This window comes from Ailuropoda melanoleuca, chromosome 1 (genome assembly GCF_002007445.2).
Source record: "Ailuropoda melanoleuca isolate Jingjing chromosome 1, ASM200744v2, whole genome shotgun sequence".
NCBI classification, from domain to species: Eukaryota; Metazoa; Chordata; class Mammalia; order Carnivora; family Ursidae; genus Ailuropoda; species Ailuropoda melanoleuca.
The window spans coordinates 121,907,016-121,923,591 of NC_048218.1; the positions used below are offsets into that span (position 1 = coordinate 121,907,016).

Consider the following 16,576-nt stretch of genomic DNA (forward strand, 5'->3'; position numbering starts at 1 on the left):
TTCTCAATCTTTTATCATTGGAATAAATCATCATCAAGAGTTGTTGAAGGTCCACTCCTAGATTTTCTTCAGGTTCTTTTAATTAATGGTAGGTGGATGTAAAAATGAAATTAAAGATGTAATGATTTTTATTAAATTAAAACAGATCACCCCAGGTCGTCTGGTCCGAGGGCGCTATACTTCACTCCATGAAAGTGAACTCCCTTCCGAGTGTGAGTTAGGGAACTTTCTGCTCCTGTAATTTATGATGTATTTTACTGTTGGAACTATGCTCTTGTGAGATCAGGCATTTGTCATAAATCACATGAAAAAATAAATTGAGAAACTTCTCTACTGTATGATAGAAATCCTTTATTTTTTAGTGGTTGTCTGTATTATATTTCTTCAATGTAAAGGGTAATATTTAAAGAAAAAAATTGAAGACCACTATCCTTATACCACCAGCTCTGAGCTTTTTGCTTTTGGACTCTTGGGCATTTTATGATCTGCTATCCTCAGGATCCCAGCTTTTATATCCAGGACTCAGACTCGCACATCTCCTGTCAATTCACCCAACTTGTTAACTTTACTGTATGCTCCAAGGTGTTTCAAGGTGTTTCAGAGCTGATGCCAAGAAAGAGCAATCGTCGTTCGTTTCTTTCCACCGTTTCCTGATCTTTCTGATTGGTTCCTTTGATCTTTCTGGGTCTAGAACAGACCGCGGGCACATGCCTGGAACAAGAAGGACAGGCCCGGGGGTGCCTGGTGTGACTTGGAAATTTGGGAAGGTTCGCATACCACTCGTCTCCAGCTGTGCTCACGTGTTCTCTCAGCATGCACGTACAGGAAAGGGGCTTGGTGCACACCCTGTCAAGGACAGTCCTGCCCTCTGGGATGTGGCTCATAACTGACACGAAGTGGATTGGCGAGGTACACCCCCAAGGGCTGGCTGTTTCTTGCCAGTCGCTTGGTCTCCAATTCTACAGTGAAGAAGAAGGTCATGGCGGTTAAACCAGCAGAGGGCCAGGTATTCCTGCAGTGATAATGAAGTTTGCTCCAGGGACCAACAGGTGCAGTGTGAGAATGTTCCTGAGGTGTGTCTGTGCTCGTGAGATGGGCTGTGGAAATGGATCGTTGATGTCTACTTTGGGCGAAGAGTGGAGGAATGGCACCATATCTGCCTCTTTTTTGTCATTGCTTGGTTAGTTCCTTCTCCTGGATTAAAACCATCCTGCCTCAAACCTAGAGCTGTGATTTTATGTAACTGGAATCGTCTCTCACCTACACGCCCTCCTCTGAAATCCAAGGCGAGAGTGAGAGCTACTTTGTATTAAGTGTTGATGATTTCTAGTTAACTCATCACCTTTGTGGCAATTTACGACTCGGCTTTGCTGATGGAAATAGTTTTTAGCAAAGTGTCTGAAAAGAGGCTGATCTCATTTTTCCCCCTAGAGATAATTTTCGCATAAGTTTGAACAGATAGAAATAGGTCTTAAAAAGCCAATAAAAGATAGAGGCTCTTGCCTTATGTAGGGAGCCGTTTAGAAGATAGCGAGTCCAATGGCATCTTGTAAATAGTAAAAGAAATAGGCTAACTGGGGAGAGGGGAAGGAAGTCCTTAGTGATACATTTGGCTGGGACTGTGCCACTGCCTATGGTTAAGCTGAGGAAGAAGAGGGGGCCGGGAACCTTGGCTTAGGCTTAGATTGGAGGGAAACCCAAAGGGCATAGACCAGAGTCTCCATCTCTGGGAAGTGTGTTCAGACCTGACTTGGTCTTTCCTAGTGTTCGCCCCTCAGTGGTGGAGGTATATTTGCTGGACCCACTCATAGATCCCCTTGCTACTCCCTCATGGCACTTACTGTAGATCTTAGGTACATACTTGTGCAAGTTTTTGATGAATGTCCATCTTCCTGGCTAGACCACGAACTCCATGAAGGAAGGGCTCATGGTGTCTGTCATGTCTACCAGCCTAGCTTCTAGGTAAAGTGCCTGACAAATAGCAGGAAGTCAATAAATATATATATTAAACAGATTTTTAAAAATATTTATTGGACAAGCAACCAGATTTTCCAAGCATAGCCTTCGAGTGCCACCAAGAATGGACTGTAGGCATGGTTGGATCCGAAGCCAAATGGCTGAGATCTCTGGAAAGATACTTGTACTTTGCTGCAGATGAATGACGAAGAATTTCGCAGTGCTTTCTTCTTCCTTTTTCCTTTGTATTTTATTTCCCTGCTAGATGCTTTACATTATGCAGTTTTCCATCAACTCAAAAGGCCAACTACTCAGTCACGCACTCGCTGTTTGTATTCGTCTTCCCCTCCCACCACCTTTCCTGTCAGTGCCGCCTCCAGCTGCAAATCTGGGTCTTAGCCTGGCCCAGCTTTTGCTTCTTAACTCACCCAGCTGCTGGTTTCAAAATGTTTCAAACAGAGCAGATCCAGACTTGAAAGCATTATGACAAAGAAAGAGAAGAATTGATGTTTCTCCATTGCTTTCCCCCATTTCATCTCGGCAGCATTTGACCCTGTGTCCACTTCCTACTTTTAAAAAACTTTTGGATGCTAGATCATTACCCTCTGGATTCCTCTCCTCCTTAACTAGCCACTTCTTCCATCTCTCCCTTCCTCTTCCATTCCTTAAAAGCTGAAGTTTCCCCAAGTGACTCCTTCATCTTCCTTCCTTCTCTCGCTCCTCCTGATTTCTCTGGATGTTGGATTTGTTCTCAGCTACAGCCCTGGCACTCGTTGGCTCTCAGATCCTGTCCTGAGCACCACTACGATTCCAGACCCTTCGTTCCAGCTATCCAGCGCGAGCTTTCATAAATTCCTCTTTGTGTTTTGCTACCGTCTCCGAAATGGTTTGTTTACAATAGATGTTTCACCACTTCAGCTCAGCCTCCATCTGCTCCCCGAGTTAGAGTTGTTTTCTTGAGAAATAAAGCTGAGCGTGTCATTCTTCCCTTTAAATACCTCTTACCGATTCCCAGGGCTGCAGAGTAGACGGTCATCACCATCCTCACGACTGCGTACATGCCTACTGTGTGCCAGGCACTAACCACTTCATGTAGGTTGACTCACTGAATCCTCACAAGCACACTGGGAGCTAGGTACTGGTTATGCCCATTTTGCAGATGAGGACCCTGGGGCCCCGAGATGATGCATAATGTGTTGAAGATCACACAGAGACAAAGTCCATCATTTCCAGCTTGATTATGGAGCCCTTTCCATGACTATCCTCAGCCTTCCCCTGTGCTCCAATCACATGAGCCTTTCTTCTGTATCGAGACACTCCAGCCTCCTTCCTACTCCCCTGCCTTTGCGCCTGCTGTTCCCGTGGCCTGGCATGCTGTGATCCCATCATCACTCCATCTTCATCCGTCAAGACTCAGTCCCCAAACATTCTCTCTGTGAGAATTCAAAACTCTTCCGACAAAGTTGGTCCCTCCCACGTCTGTCATGATATTGAACATTGTACACACCTGTCCTGTTATGGGACATTCCCTGCTCTATTGCATAGTGGAGCATTTTTTTTTCATTAATGGCTAAGGCATAAGTAGTTTTGGTTTCTTCTTGACCCCTTTTTAAATTGTCTGAAGGTTAAGTATCATCAGTGTCAAAGTAAGGATGAATCCCTATTGAATTTTAGGCCACTATTTGTTTATAACTTAATATATTAATATTTTTAGATTAGAGAGCTTGCTCTTACCCATATTCTCTAAGAACGAAAAAAGAGCTACTTGCCTTTTAAAATTATTGATGTGTTAATATTCAGGATGGAATATTTTGTGATTTAAAAAATTACTCTTTATGGACTGGGACCAAACAGAAGACGAGCGGTAAGGAGGGGGGTCCAGGTAGCCACGGATGCCTGGATGTGGGGCCGTTACCTGCTGGCCGGGCTTGATGGGTGACAGCGTAATGCCCTGGGTGTTGATTACTGGCAGGATCTGGTTCCCGATGACCGTGGCAATGATCTGGCCCTGGGCGTTGGTCAGGAGCTGGGGGGTGATGGGCTGCACTTGGAGGCCCTGAGTGCCGCTCGCTGCTTGGCTCGATGGCCCCGGATTCGGCATCAGGGGGATGGTCCCAATAATCTGCAAGAGACGGGCCCAAAGGTGAGGTGCTGGGCTCTGCTCTGGGTCTGCACACACAGCTGAAGACCCCTCATGCCCTGCTTTGTGCAGAAGGCTCCCGAGAGCCGATCGAGAGACTGTAACCAGATCTGGAGATGTGGGTGTGGAAGACAGTGGCAGGGCATGGTAACCTGTAGGAGAGATAAGCACACGTGAACGGGGTGCATGGAAAGGCAGGGGAAAGCATCTTACTTGAAAGTAAAATCAAGCTTCGGTGAGGGCGCAAACCTGGGATTTCTGCTGAGGCAGCACAGACATCTGCTTTGTTGTCTCAGAACCAGCTAGAAGATAGACCTCTCATGGCACCCAAGACCCTTGTCTAGCAGGGGAGCCACATCCCTTCTCCAGAGAAGCACCTCAGACCCAGCGTGCTCCCTCACATCCTTTCCCCTGCCTCTTTCTCCTCTGCTCTCTGCATCCCTGCATCCTTTCACCTTTCATCCTACTCCTCTCTCAAGGTCCCTGGCACCCCAGCAGGTGTGGGCCTCAGCGCTCTGGTGCTCATGGTGGTCGAGAGTCCAGGTCCTGACTTCAGGGAGACAAGATTCCGTTCCGAGCTCTGCCACCTACTAGCTCAGGCAAAGAGCCTCAGCTTTCTAAAGGCTTGAGAGAAGTGGGATCATAAACAAATGTTTGAAACTCTTAAAATAGAGTTGGAGTGACAACTAAAAATGGAAATTTTGAAAATGTGCATTTTAGACAATGTGTTTGAAACTGGGTCTTAAGTGTTAGAAGTTCAGGGTTTCTGTGGCAGGTGGCAGAGAAGGTTTGTGTCTGCATCTAGCAGTTTCTGGCTTCAGTGAAGGCATCATGCAGAGTGTTGCAAGGAGGGACCTGGCTGGACCCAGTCACGGTGCTAAGGAGGGAGGGAGCATGGGCAGGACAGCAAACGGTCAGGGTGTCTCTGAGAGCTGGAAACAGATCACATTTGTATGTTGACCAGGGTGAATTTAATCAGTACAAAACAAAAATATGATCTATGTTTCCCAAAGTTATGGACTTTTCTGGGGGAGTCATGGAGCTGGCGGTTTTTCCCCTCCACACAGCACAGGGTGGTTCAGCAGCTCTGCCCTTTGAGTCACCTTCCAGGGTCCCCTCCCAGATGTGAACTGTGGTCACGTGGCCTGGGTGCCACCAAGACATAGTCATAATACTGTCTCCGGAAGTGCTTCTATGTCTATGGTTTCATTTCCTTCCACGTTCCTACGTCCACTAGGAAGTGGGCACTAGTCCCGCCCCCTTTAATTGAATAAGACAGTGAAGCTCAGCTGTCACTTGATGGAAGCATTGGTAAGTGACAGACCTGGAGTCCATGTCCAGCTGAGCCCCAGTTGGTGGTGGCTTTTCCATCATGTCATCTGGTTCCCACCATGTGGAGGACACTGGAGGGGACCCACTCTCAGACCCACTCTGCATCCCATTGGCAGTTTCCCTCCAGACAATACGCTGTTTGCGTTCTGAGTTTATAAATGATTCTGCTTTCAGCACTCCAGAGAGGGCTCTGAACGTAGGTTCTCAGCACACGTCTTTTGAATGAATGGTTTCTAGACTCTGCTATCACCGGGATTCCAGAAGCAGCAAGAACTGCGGGAGAACCCCAACAGCACACCATTCAGGGAGGAGGATGGTGATGGAGAGAGCGCCCCCTCTGCACTTGACCTTGCTTCCACCACCAAAGCCCCCAGGGGATGGTGCTAATGGAGGAGCTGTGTGCATGCCAAGTATCCGGCCGTTGTCAGTGGAGGCCCATAGAGTTCACCTAATGACTTCGAGAGGGGTCAGCAGGCCCCCAGGGAGTCCGTAGCCCTGCGGTGTCCCTGAGCAAGCCTGCGGGGTCGTGGGCAGAATCGGCAGCGAACCCGTCACAGCAGTACCAGAAGGTCAGGAGGAGTCCCCTTCAACAGGTGAGAGCACATAAGGACTGTGTTGATGAGTGGCCTTGCGGGACGCAGCTCAGGCTTCAGACACTGCTCCTCTGACCCCACGGCCAGCGTGGAGAGATCTGGGGAGCAGGCTCCTCGTCCCGCACCTACAAGGACCTGTCCGCTCTGGCTTCCCCGAGTCTTAGGCCTGAGAAGCCCCGCTCCATTGGATTGGCCTGAGTCAAAAGCCAAGAGCAGCTGCATTCATTTAGGTGGCAGGGCTGTGGGCTCTATTTTAGGCAGGATGTCAGTGTGTGCAGGAGCCCGAGTGAGCAAGTAAGCCGGGAGAAGGCTTCCGAGTGAGGCTCAGTGCCTGACAGCTACGGAGCCCGCCGTGATGCTGGAAGGCATTCTGCTCCTAGAAGATTGACACGAGTCTCTGCTTGCCTTGCGGTAATGAGATGTTTCGCCTGCTTTCCCAGTGGAAAGAAGAAAGGCAAATGCAAACGACTCGCCTTTCCTGTGGGTGCATCCTCGCCCCAAACGCTGTTGCTTGACATTACTAAAACATGGTGCCACTTACGTCTCCTCCCCACCGGCTCCTCTCTTCTTTTGGGGGCCGCAGCATCACTTGAGGAGGGTGGGACAGCACAGGTGTGGGAACCAGAGGGATATGGAACTGCATGGCTGGAGGGACCCTTTAATAAGGAGGTTTGCCTGCCAGGTGGGGGGTGGGTTGGACAGTTCCAAGGTCTGGAAGCCTTCTGTAAAGCTGTCTGTTTCTCATCTTTGTTCCGCTTGCAGGGGAGTTGAGATGACTATCTGGGCACGTGAAGAACTTGGCAGGGCATGATGGGGGTTTCCCAACACCCCCCAGCGAAAACCAGCATGCCGGTTTTCATTTGCTTCCGTTCATCAACTGTAGAGATGATCACACACTGTGTTGTCTACAAATTCCCAGGTGTGCCTATTTTGCTAAGGTTGGCTCCGACTCCTCTAGCCCTTCCACAGACCTCACCAAAACACTTCCTCGGATCCTGATGCCAGAGAGATCTCAACAAGGAAGACAGAGACACCGAGGCAGCCATGGTGTGAAGCTCTTGGCACTTGCCTAAGTTGGCAGTTTTACTTGTGGAAATTGTATTTGAAATTAGAGGCCTTTTGATTTTCAAGGGAAGTATTTACATCTATACATGTTCCAAGGAGATCAAGAAATTAAAACCGACATTTGATGTTAGGAGAGCTCTGACTTGAAGGCAAAGAGAGACAAGATGCTTCTGAGACATCTGTAGCCCTAAGACCAGACTTTGGAGTTCGAGTTTTTGGCTCCCGGAGCTCAGGATTTGCTGCTAGGAGAGTCCTGATGGAAAGACGTGCTGCTGAGCGCACGAGGCCAGCCAGTAGGCTGTGACTCCTGGTCAAGGCATTAACAACACAGGAGAACTGACTTCGGTGGAGCAGCCTAGTACCTTCAGACTCTTCTCTGCATGGAGTGTGGCATCACGTGCCAAGGAGAAGACCAAGAAGATGCAACTGGGGGCAGGGGAAGGGGCAACAAGGCAGACACATTGCATGCAAAGATTCTATCAATTCAACAGAGAAACGATATGTACCAAACAAGCGGCAAGGACTGCCTGATAAGAATCTTTATATCCCTGGGGTGGGTGCTGCAAGGCATATTGGGAATGAATGAGCAGTATCAGAGGAAGAACGATGAGGGTGGTTAGGAAGACTTGACCAAAGAAATGGGGGCAGAGCAGAGCCTTGAGGGTTGGGTGGGATTCGGCAGGGCAGAAACCATTCCAAACAAGAGGCTAGCTGGGCATGAGAAACACAGGGGATGGAAGCGAGTGGGTTGAGACAGAGAATCAGGGACAGGTCTGCATGGAAGGTGTCCAATCCCATCCAGGCAAGGGGGTTCAAGGATGGTTTTGAGGGCTGGGGAGGAGTGCTGAAATGGAGTTATTTCCGGGATGAAGACAAAGGTGTGGATAGAAGAGACTGAAGTAGTGAGAGACTCCAGACAGGAGCTTGGTCACCAGGATGCTATTGCAGTTGGCCAAGGGTGAAGCAAAATGCCTCCATGAGTCCTGGACAGAGGGGCTGCTGGATTCACTGACTGCCACTTCAATTCAAACCGCACGGCCTACTTTATGCCTAGGTTGCAACATTAGAAATTTTTGGGTGAAGTTATTGCCCCATCAATCCCACAGCAAATAGCTCAGGCATCGTTTGCATTGATCCTCGATGTCTTCTCTCACCGTAATGACTCGTCTTCTGATGAATGCTTTAACCAGGCTGTGGCCCCTACTGATGTTGTAATGATAACTTGTGACCTGAAAGAGTTCTGGCCTTTCCGACAGGGGACTTCCTTGGTTGTTGCTGCTCGTGTCCACCTGTCTTTTCCCTTAGAGGAGTTCTGAGCATCAATCACAACCGAAAGAAAAGTCCATGTGGCAATAGCAACTGAAAATAATAGTTAAAATGACTCCTAGAATGCATAAGCACCTGTATCCCTGTTTCTGTAAAAGTTTGGGTGGCTTACACATAAAAGTGACTGTCGTTCATCCAGCAGCAATTAGGACTTTAGCCATCATGAAGTTATCTTGGGACTGTAGCAAATCTCAGCAATCCGGGGCCACCAGATTATTGTTACAGGGTCCTTATGGACTTTGTGCTAGTTGAGGTGTGTAGTAGGGACGAATTAGGACTGATGGAGGATAACGTGCACTGAATTTATTCACTGCCCATATGTGGCGTCCTCAGCAGCAGCTGACGCTGGCATCACAGAAGCCCTGGGCACCCAGACAGGTCATCTGATGGGCCACATGTCGTAATCATCTATGACATGCTGTTAAACTGCCATGGAGGATGTGTTTGCAGATGTCAAATTGACAAGTAATTTTGTTGCACGTATCTTTATGAAAAGGAAATCCGTCAATGCTGTAAATCGGTGACTTTCTCAGCATCTTCAATCCATCAGCAGAGAAAATTCTTTGCCAAATATTTGTGTAACCTCAGCACTTTCTGGTCAAGAGGCTTTAGTTAGCACTAACATTGAACAAAGAGCACAAGAGAGCCAGGGAACTGGTGTGAGCGATCACCAGGACGGAAGTAGCCCATCACTTTCCCCTTCCTTTCTGGTCTGGCAATGGCCATTCTGTCTCTCTTTCTCCAAGGGAGGATTTTGTCTTTATGTAACACATTCAGTGTGATCTCCTTGTGCTCCAGTTGTAAGATTGAACCCACTTAGAATTATTTTGATAGCTCCGGTTAGGATGTTGATTCCAGGAAAGGTAGGAGAACACAATTATTCCCCAAACAAAATGTATTTTTCCGAGATGCACTCGTGCCTTCTTACATTTAGCTCTGTCCAAGATGGGGAAAAAGAGAGGAGTGGATGTTGAGAGGGCCTTTAGCTGAGAATCTGAACCAGAGAAGAGTAAAGGCATGAAGATACGCAGATGAAGGACCTCAAGAGAGGGAGACACCCAACCAGGGACCCTTGGGTTTAATCTTGGAGGCAACGCCAATCTGTTGGCCGTGGCTTCCCCGAACTCTGGAGGTCTCAGGGTTTGGGAAAAATACAGCACCATGAATGATTAACAATGTCTGGCTTGGGTACAGGCAGCAAGAATGACAGTGGCTGAAGGTGGCATCACTGAAGCCCAGGGGATGAGGCAAATCATCTTAGACCAATTTGCAAGAAATGGACGATGTGTAGCTCTTTAATGAGCAGCTGTGAAAAAGTATTTCTTAAGGTGTACATTTTGATGCTTGCGTGATGGGTATTGAGAAGTGCTCTATCCCCGGGGAATACCTACCTACTCAACGTTCCCCACTGTCCGTAAGAATTAGGGTCCCTGTTGGATGCTCCGCTGTTGGTTTTCAACTTTGGATACACTCACAGACACGAGTAAAGAATCAGAGGTGCCAGGATCTTTACAGGTCACTGTGGTCACATTAGGAGAAGGATAATTTACACGAAAGCCGGGTGTTGCAAAGACAGCAATAACATCAGTAAAAACTTCCTCTTCTCTAAAATCTTCTTAAGAGCCATTAAAGATCATTCTCCTTAATAGAATTTGGGATAGGTATAGAGAGGAATAAAATTCTCCACTGACGGTTCAAGCCCAGGCTTTGCCACTAACCAGTGGGAGATTGTTGGCAAATAACTTCACTTCTTAGAACCTCAAATTCATCTGTAAAATGGGAATATCGACGTCCACTTCAGAAGCATATCGTGAGGACAAAATAAGATAATGTACACGGGGCGCCTGGGTGGCACAGCGGTTAAGCGTCTGCCTTTGGCTCAGGGTGTTGTCCCGGCGTTATGGNGTGAGGACAAAATAAGATAATGTACACGGGGCGCCTGGGTGGCACAGCGGTTAAGCGTCTGCCTTTGGCTCAGGGTGTTGTCCCGGCGTTATGGGATCGAACCCCACATCAGGCTCCTCCGCTATGAGCCTGCTTCTTCCTCTCCCACTCCCCCTGCTTGTGTTCCCTCTCTCGCTGGCTGTCTCCATCTCTGTCAAATAAATAAATAAAATCTTAAAAAAAAAAAGATAATGTACACAAAGGACCGAACACTGCTTCACCAACCAAACTGGTGTTCAATAAATGTTTGTTCATAGCTTAATTTTGCTTACAAACCTGTGTGGTAACTCCTGGCATTTGTACTAATTTGTAAAAGCTCCTTTATATTTTTATGAGTATTATGATTTACAATGAAAATAGTTTACCATGAAGAACAGAAAACAGTAGTTTACCGTGAAAAATAATTAAATCCTCCTTGTCTTATAATGGAATGCTAAGCTGGAAGTTTCCGTTGAAGCACCAAGATTCGGTAGATGTTGCCTTCCAAGGGAGGGACTAGATTATGATGCTGAAAACCAATTAGACAATTCCAGAATGCAGAGGGCAGACACAGAAGGGTTTTTGAAATTCTGTGTGTCTTCCTCTCTCCCAGGGATGGGGAATGGGGAGTTTCTCCTCACCTCCAGGTTAATAAAAGTGGTTGGGTAACTATTGTCACCTCAAATTTGGGGAACACACACCTAAGGAATCTAAAGGTGAGAGGCTATGGTTTTTGAGCTGAGGAGGGAAGAGAGAAAAAGAAGAGCAAAGAAGAGGAAGGAAGAGAAAGGAGAGTGATGAGAGAGAGAGACAGAGAGAGAGAGACAGAGGGCTATACTGCATTGGTCCTTGCAACCCTCTCACTGAGAGCAGGCAAAGATAGGTAAATGTTTTCCTGGACTCATTATCATGGGTCTGAGCCATTTATAATCCTGTCCCAGAGGACCCCCTGGGAAATGGGCACTGGGACAACATCACGGAGAGAGCCTTGAGGAGTGGACCTGGAGAAAACTGATCTCTGGGAGGGGAGTGGGCAGCCGGAAGGAAACACATTGCCCATAGCACTGTGCCCTTGGAAGGCCCCANGGAGAGAGCCTTGAGGAGTGGACCTGGAGAAAACCGATCTCTGGGAGGGGAGTGGGCAGCCGGAAGGAAACACATTGCCCATAGCACTGTGCCCTTGGAAGGCCCCAGCTGGACCTCAGACGACCTCATGAGAGAGCTGGCTTGAGCCATCTGCTGGCCCAGAGGGCGGAGGCTATCTCTTAACAGTTCAACAGAGAACCATTTTTATGACCATCTGATCTCTCCCCACCTCAGCTTGCCCTGTCAAGAACGGAGTTAGCAAGCTGATGAAAGGAGAATCATTCCACCTGGGAAAGACTAGCCTTTCCCAGAGTAGCAGCAGGAAGGAGACCAGCCTCGGGACGCTGCTGGTGGCTGTGGAAAGTTTAAGTTAGGTTCCAAATGTTGATTATTTTCAGGGAATGGGGCATCTTCTTGGCACCTTATGGTCACTCTAGAACACTGTGTTTCCCTGAGTGCTTACGAGAAGTCATGGGGCAAGAGCCAGAGCCTTAATCCAAGGGGAAGGGACAGGCCGTGGCCACTGAGCAGGTTGGCAGGGCCAGTGAGAGGCTCTGAGGATTATACCCTGCTGGATATCACTTCTGTCCTCTTTCCCCATTTTAGGGGAAGGGGGTTGATAACTGTCAATTACGTGACCAAGGGATTTAAGTTTGTCATTCTCTCCTGACTGTGTCTCATCACTGCCTGAGAGGGGCAAGTATGAGCAGAAGCTACATCTCTTTATGTTTTTCTTCAAATGTTAGCATTTCGGGCCCATAGTTCAGTGGTTTTGTATAAATTAAACATGACTTAATCATGAATATTAGTGCGTATTTTCTAAGCCATTCCCATCTGTAATTTTGAAAACAGGTAAAGATAGGGACTGCCTTTACCTTAATCATTAAGGTCAATAATACTAAAAAAGGAGTATCTGTGGGTCATGAGACTTTGTTCACTAAGAACACTTGCAAAGTAGAGGAGAAATGAAGGCAAGAAGGAGACTTGGAAGAGAAGAGAAAATTTGACGAGCTACTAGACAAGAGGATTTAAAACTATGAGCACGATATACACCTTTCCATAGACTGTGAACTTGGTTTAGTTCGGAGAGCCAGTGGCTGCCATTTTTCACGCTGATCGTGGACATGTCAGCCAGTGAATTACTGAACTCTACAGCTGCAACTCAGGATGTACTCTACATTGTCTAATTGCATTTCAATTAAAAAAAAAAAGAAAAAAAAGTCAGCCGACTTAAAAACGGATAGTACGACAATGTCTTCCTAGCTGAAATGCTACTGGAGCTCTTGAAAACCTGAAAGTTGCACCAGGGAAAGCCAGTGCCCACCAGAGGAGAAAACAGTGACAATACCCAAGGGAAGGGCAGAGGAGTCGGGAGGAACTTTGACCTAGTTATTTGGCAGTTATCTTAGCAAGACTGTTCTCACCAGCAACAGCAGTATTTACAGAGTACAATAAAGATGCTCATATGGGTCTTCACTTCCTGTCTTATCTTTAATTAGATACATAATTAATGAGCACAAGACGACCCCACACTCCCAAACGCAATCTCGAGCACAGTCTTTTATTTGTTCAATTGTCGAAGAAGAAGGAGTCTAACGTATATGCGTTTGTTTTCCAATTCCAAATCATGAGGCAGGAGGAAAGGGATCCCGCTCGATCTTCATGACCGAAGACAGGATAAGTCATGTCAGTTCCAAAGGTGTTTGATAGGGATGATTTGCTTATAGAGCATGGCCTGAATCCTGGTTCTGCGGCCCATTAGCAGCAAACACTGTGGAAGAAACTCCACATCTCAGGGAACTGACAAGTCTCCCAGGTAGGAGTCAACTCAATTGATACAATGATCACTCTTATTGGACCTGAATCTTTCTTGAGTTCTTTGGCAAAATGAAGTTAGCAGCTGCGGCCACGGTCTGAACTGTTGACAGATCCTATTATAATAATACTACAACTGAATCCGGCACATTCGACACTCTGCATGCAGGTGTTTTTGGTGTTTTAAAAAAAATTTTTTCTTTTTAAGATGCATCATAATATCTGTTCTTACATATTTTACTGTAAATGTGAGATTTTTCTATTCTCTCTTTTATGGGGGTTCCCACTCAAGCATTAGGAAACATTGACAGAATAAAAGTTTTGAGCTAGAGTATAGTCTAAAGATTAAAGTAAATGTACACAAGATGATCCTATGTCGAGATAGGATTTAAGTGGGGAGTCATTGTAATTGCCTGCCTGGCTTATTCGTGGAGTGGCTGGTGGGCAGGGATCAGTGTCCAGCACACAAATCCTTTTCTTGAACATAGTATAGGTGTCCACCATTAGCACAAGGTTTTTTTTCTTTTAAGATTTTTATGTATTTATTTGTCAGAAAGAGAGAGAGAGAGAGAGTGCGAGCACAAGCAGGGGGAGTGGCAGGCAGAGGGAGAAGCAGGCTCCCCACTGAGCAGAGATTCCCGATGTGGGAATTAATCCCCGGACCCTAGGATCATGACCTGAGCCGAAGGTAGACGCTTAACTGACTGAGCCACCCGGGCGCCCCTCAACACAAGTTTTAAAATTGTATCTGAATTATAAATTTACTTTACTGAAAGGTATATCGGTAAACTCTGGATTATTTAGGAGTTCTTTATTTCTCTATGGTGCTATTTTCCCTCTACCACTCTGCTTTTACTTAACTAGAAGAAGGGATGGGGAAGACAGAAGTGGGGAGAGTGAATTTTGCAAAATATTAGCTCAAGGTTTTATTGGGCCTGATATGGAATCCAAAGTTGATTAGCTTCATCTGGGACTGGACAGAAATACCCAGTGATACAGAAAGGGTTCTCCCAGCAAAGCTCAAATAAACAAGACGCAGCACTAGATACAATTTTCTTTGGGTAAGGGAAGTGGAATTTGGAGAGATTCTTTTAGAAATGGATGGGGAAATTGTCATTTTGTTTCATGTCCATCTTCCCCTTGGAAATTCATCACTTATGCTTAGTAATTGGTTTGTTTGGTTGTTTATACAAATATTAATACTTACATATTAAAAGTATTTTTTTTAAGATTTTATTTATTTATTTATTTATTTATTTATTTATTTATTTATTTATTTGACACAGAGAGANGAGAGATTCTTTTAGAAATGGATGGGGAAATTGTCATTTTGTTTCATGTCCATCTTCCCCTTGGAAATTCATCACTTATGGTTAGTAATTGGTTTGTTTGGTTGTTTATACAAATATTAATACTTACATATTAAAAGTATTTTTTTAAGATTTTATTTATTTATTTATTTATTTATTTATTTGACAGAGAGAGAGAGAGAGACAGCCAGCGAGAGAGGGAACACAAGCAGGGGGAGTGGGAGAGGAAGAAGCAGGCTCTTAGCGGAGGAGCCTGATGTGGGGCTCAATCCCAGAACGCTGGGATCACGCCCTGAGCCGAAGGCAGATGCTTAATGACTACGCCACCCAGGCGCCCCTAAAAGTATTTTTATATGAAGAGATAATACAGACATATTAGCAACACTTTCATTGTCAGAAAGAGTAGTGGGTTGAAGTAACTGTAGATATTCTAGCAAAGGAACAAAAGTCTCTTCAACCTTATCTGGAAAAGCCAGGTAATTGAACATCTCTGCTTTATTCTGAATGGCTTCAAAATTAAGAGAGTTGTTTTATTCATGCATTTGCTTCATGCACAAATTAATCCCTTGCATATTCACTCACTCACTCACTCACTCACTCACTCACTCACTCACTCAGCAAATCCTTTCAGGGGCCTGCTGTGAGCCCAGCCCTGGGCCATACCACCTGCTCTCATTCCTACTGTAGAAGACCAGGAAATCATCCAGCCATCTAAATTCATGAAAATCCTTTCTTTTGTTTGAAAATCACTTTGATTGTAAAAAGAAGCTGGTTTTGACGCTTGCAGAAATCAGGTGGCAATCAGGTAGCAATTGGGGGTAGGTAGAGGTAAATCCATTGGGACCTCTGGTCCCCAAGAACATAAATGGAAACGCTGGTTTCCCACTGGAGATGAGGAAGGATAGGCGGATGGTGGGGGACGCCCTTCAGTTTGCACAGAACCACATTCCTCCTTAGCGACCACGTTGCCGTCATAAGACCTCTGCCATCTTGATTCCACTACAAGGATCTACATGAATTCATTTTGTGGTAAACAAGGGCTCAGTTCCACCGTGCTCTCACACAGCTCCCCCCTCTTCATCTATGGATGTATTGTAACTTTCCTATAGAGAATCTGAATTGGAATTTAACAAATGCATATTTCAGCCCATGGTTAATTTGTAACAAGGGCAAATACATACAAAAGCAAATTCCTTCAAGCCATTATGGCCCAGGTTTCAATTTGTGGCTTCTCACTTGATTTTCAATGGTAGGGAACGAAAATGTTTGTAAATATGATCTAATGCTCCAATTTCCAATTCTCTGCAGAGGCTTTACATTTTCGTTTTGATAGTCGTTGTATTTGCCTGGTAGGGTGTTCCACATACCAGATAGCAAAGACAAATTCTTGAGGATGAACCGGCAACATTCGTTATTCATCATCTTCCCCTTTCTCCCCAATGACTACAAATTAAACTCTGAGTACTATTTATTTTCTTTGCAGCTGCTAACACTGTGGAATTCCGAAAACATTATTTTTCTCCTCCAAAGAGGATCCTAACTGTAGTGAAGCCATCATTTTGCAGAAAGACCAACTTTGTAAGATTTTATATGGCTTTGCCTAAGACTTTAAGTTTTAATACCAGCAAAAAATACCTAGAATGTGAGCAAGTATTTCTGCTTCTGCCTGCTGATGCCAGATTAAGTGACTAAATCAGATTAATGTTATTTATTGCTTGGGAGAACACCTTTTAGTTTGACTCAGCCTTGGTCCTTAGAAGCTTTAGTAAACATCCTGGACCTATGAACTGTATATTTTATATTTCTTCCCAGATGGGAGGGAAAAAAAAAAAGCAATAGCAATGAGCTCAAAAAAAACCCCCAAATTGGGGACCAGTGATCTTCAACATTCTAGATTCTTTGGAGCAATGGGTCCCGGTGAAGGAAATGTTTGGCAATTGCTCAGGAAAAGTGCTCCGCATACTTAACATTACCTAGTGCTGTGAGGGCATCCAGCCTGCAAAGCTGAACTTATATTAATATAAACAACA

General features: G+C 45.7%; 1 protein-coding gene across 1 annotated transcript in view; it reads right to left on the reverse strand.

Annotated features, from left to right (window-relative positions):
- Window positions 1-16,576, reverse strand: part of LOC100465222 (POU domain, class 6, transcription factor 2) — a 56,718-nt gene that overhangs the window by 20,408 nt on the left and 19,734 nt on the right. Inside the window, exon 3 of the mRNA XM_034640925.1 lies at window positions 3,872-4,078. Coding sequence (XP_034496816.1) covers window positions 3,872-4,078 — 207 coding nt within the window. The remainder of the gene's footprint in view (window positions 1-3,871; window positions 4,079-16,576) is intronic.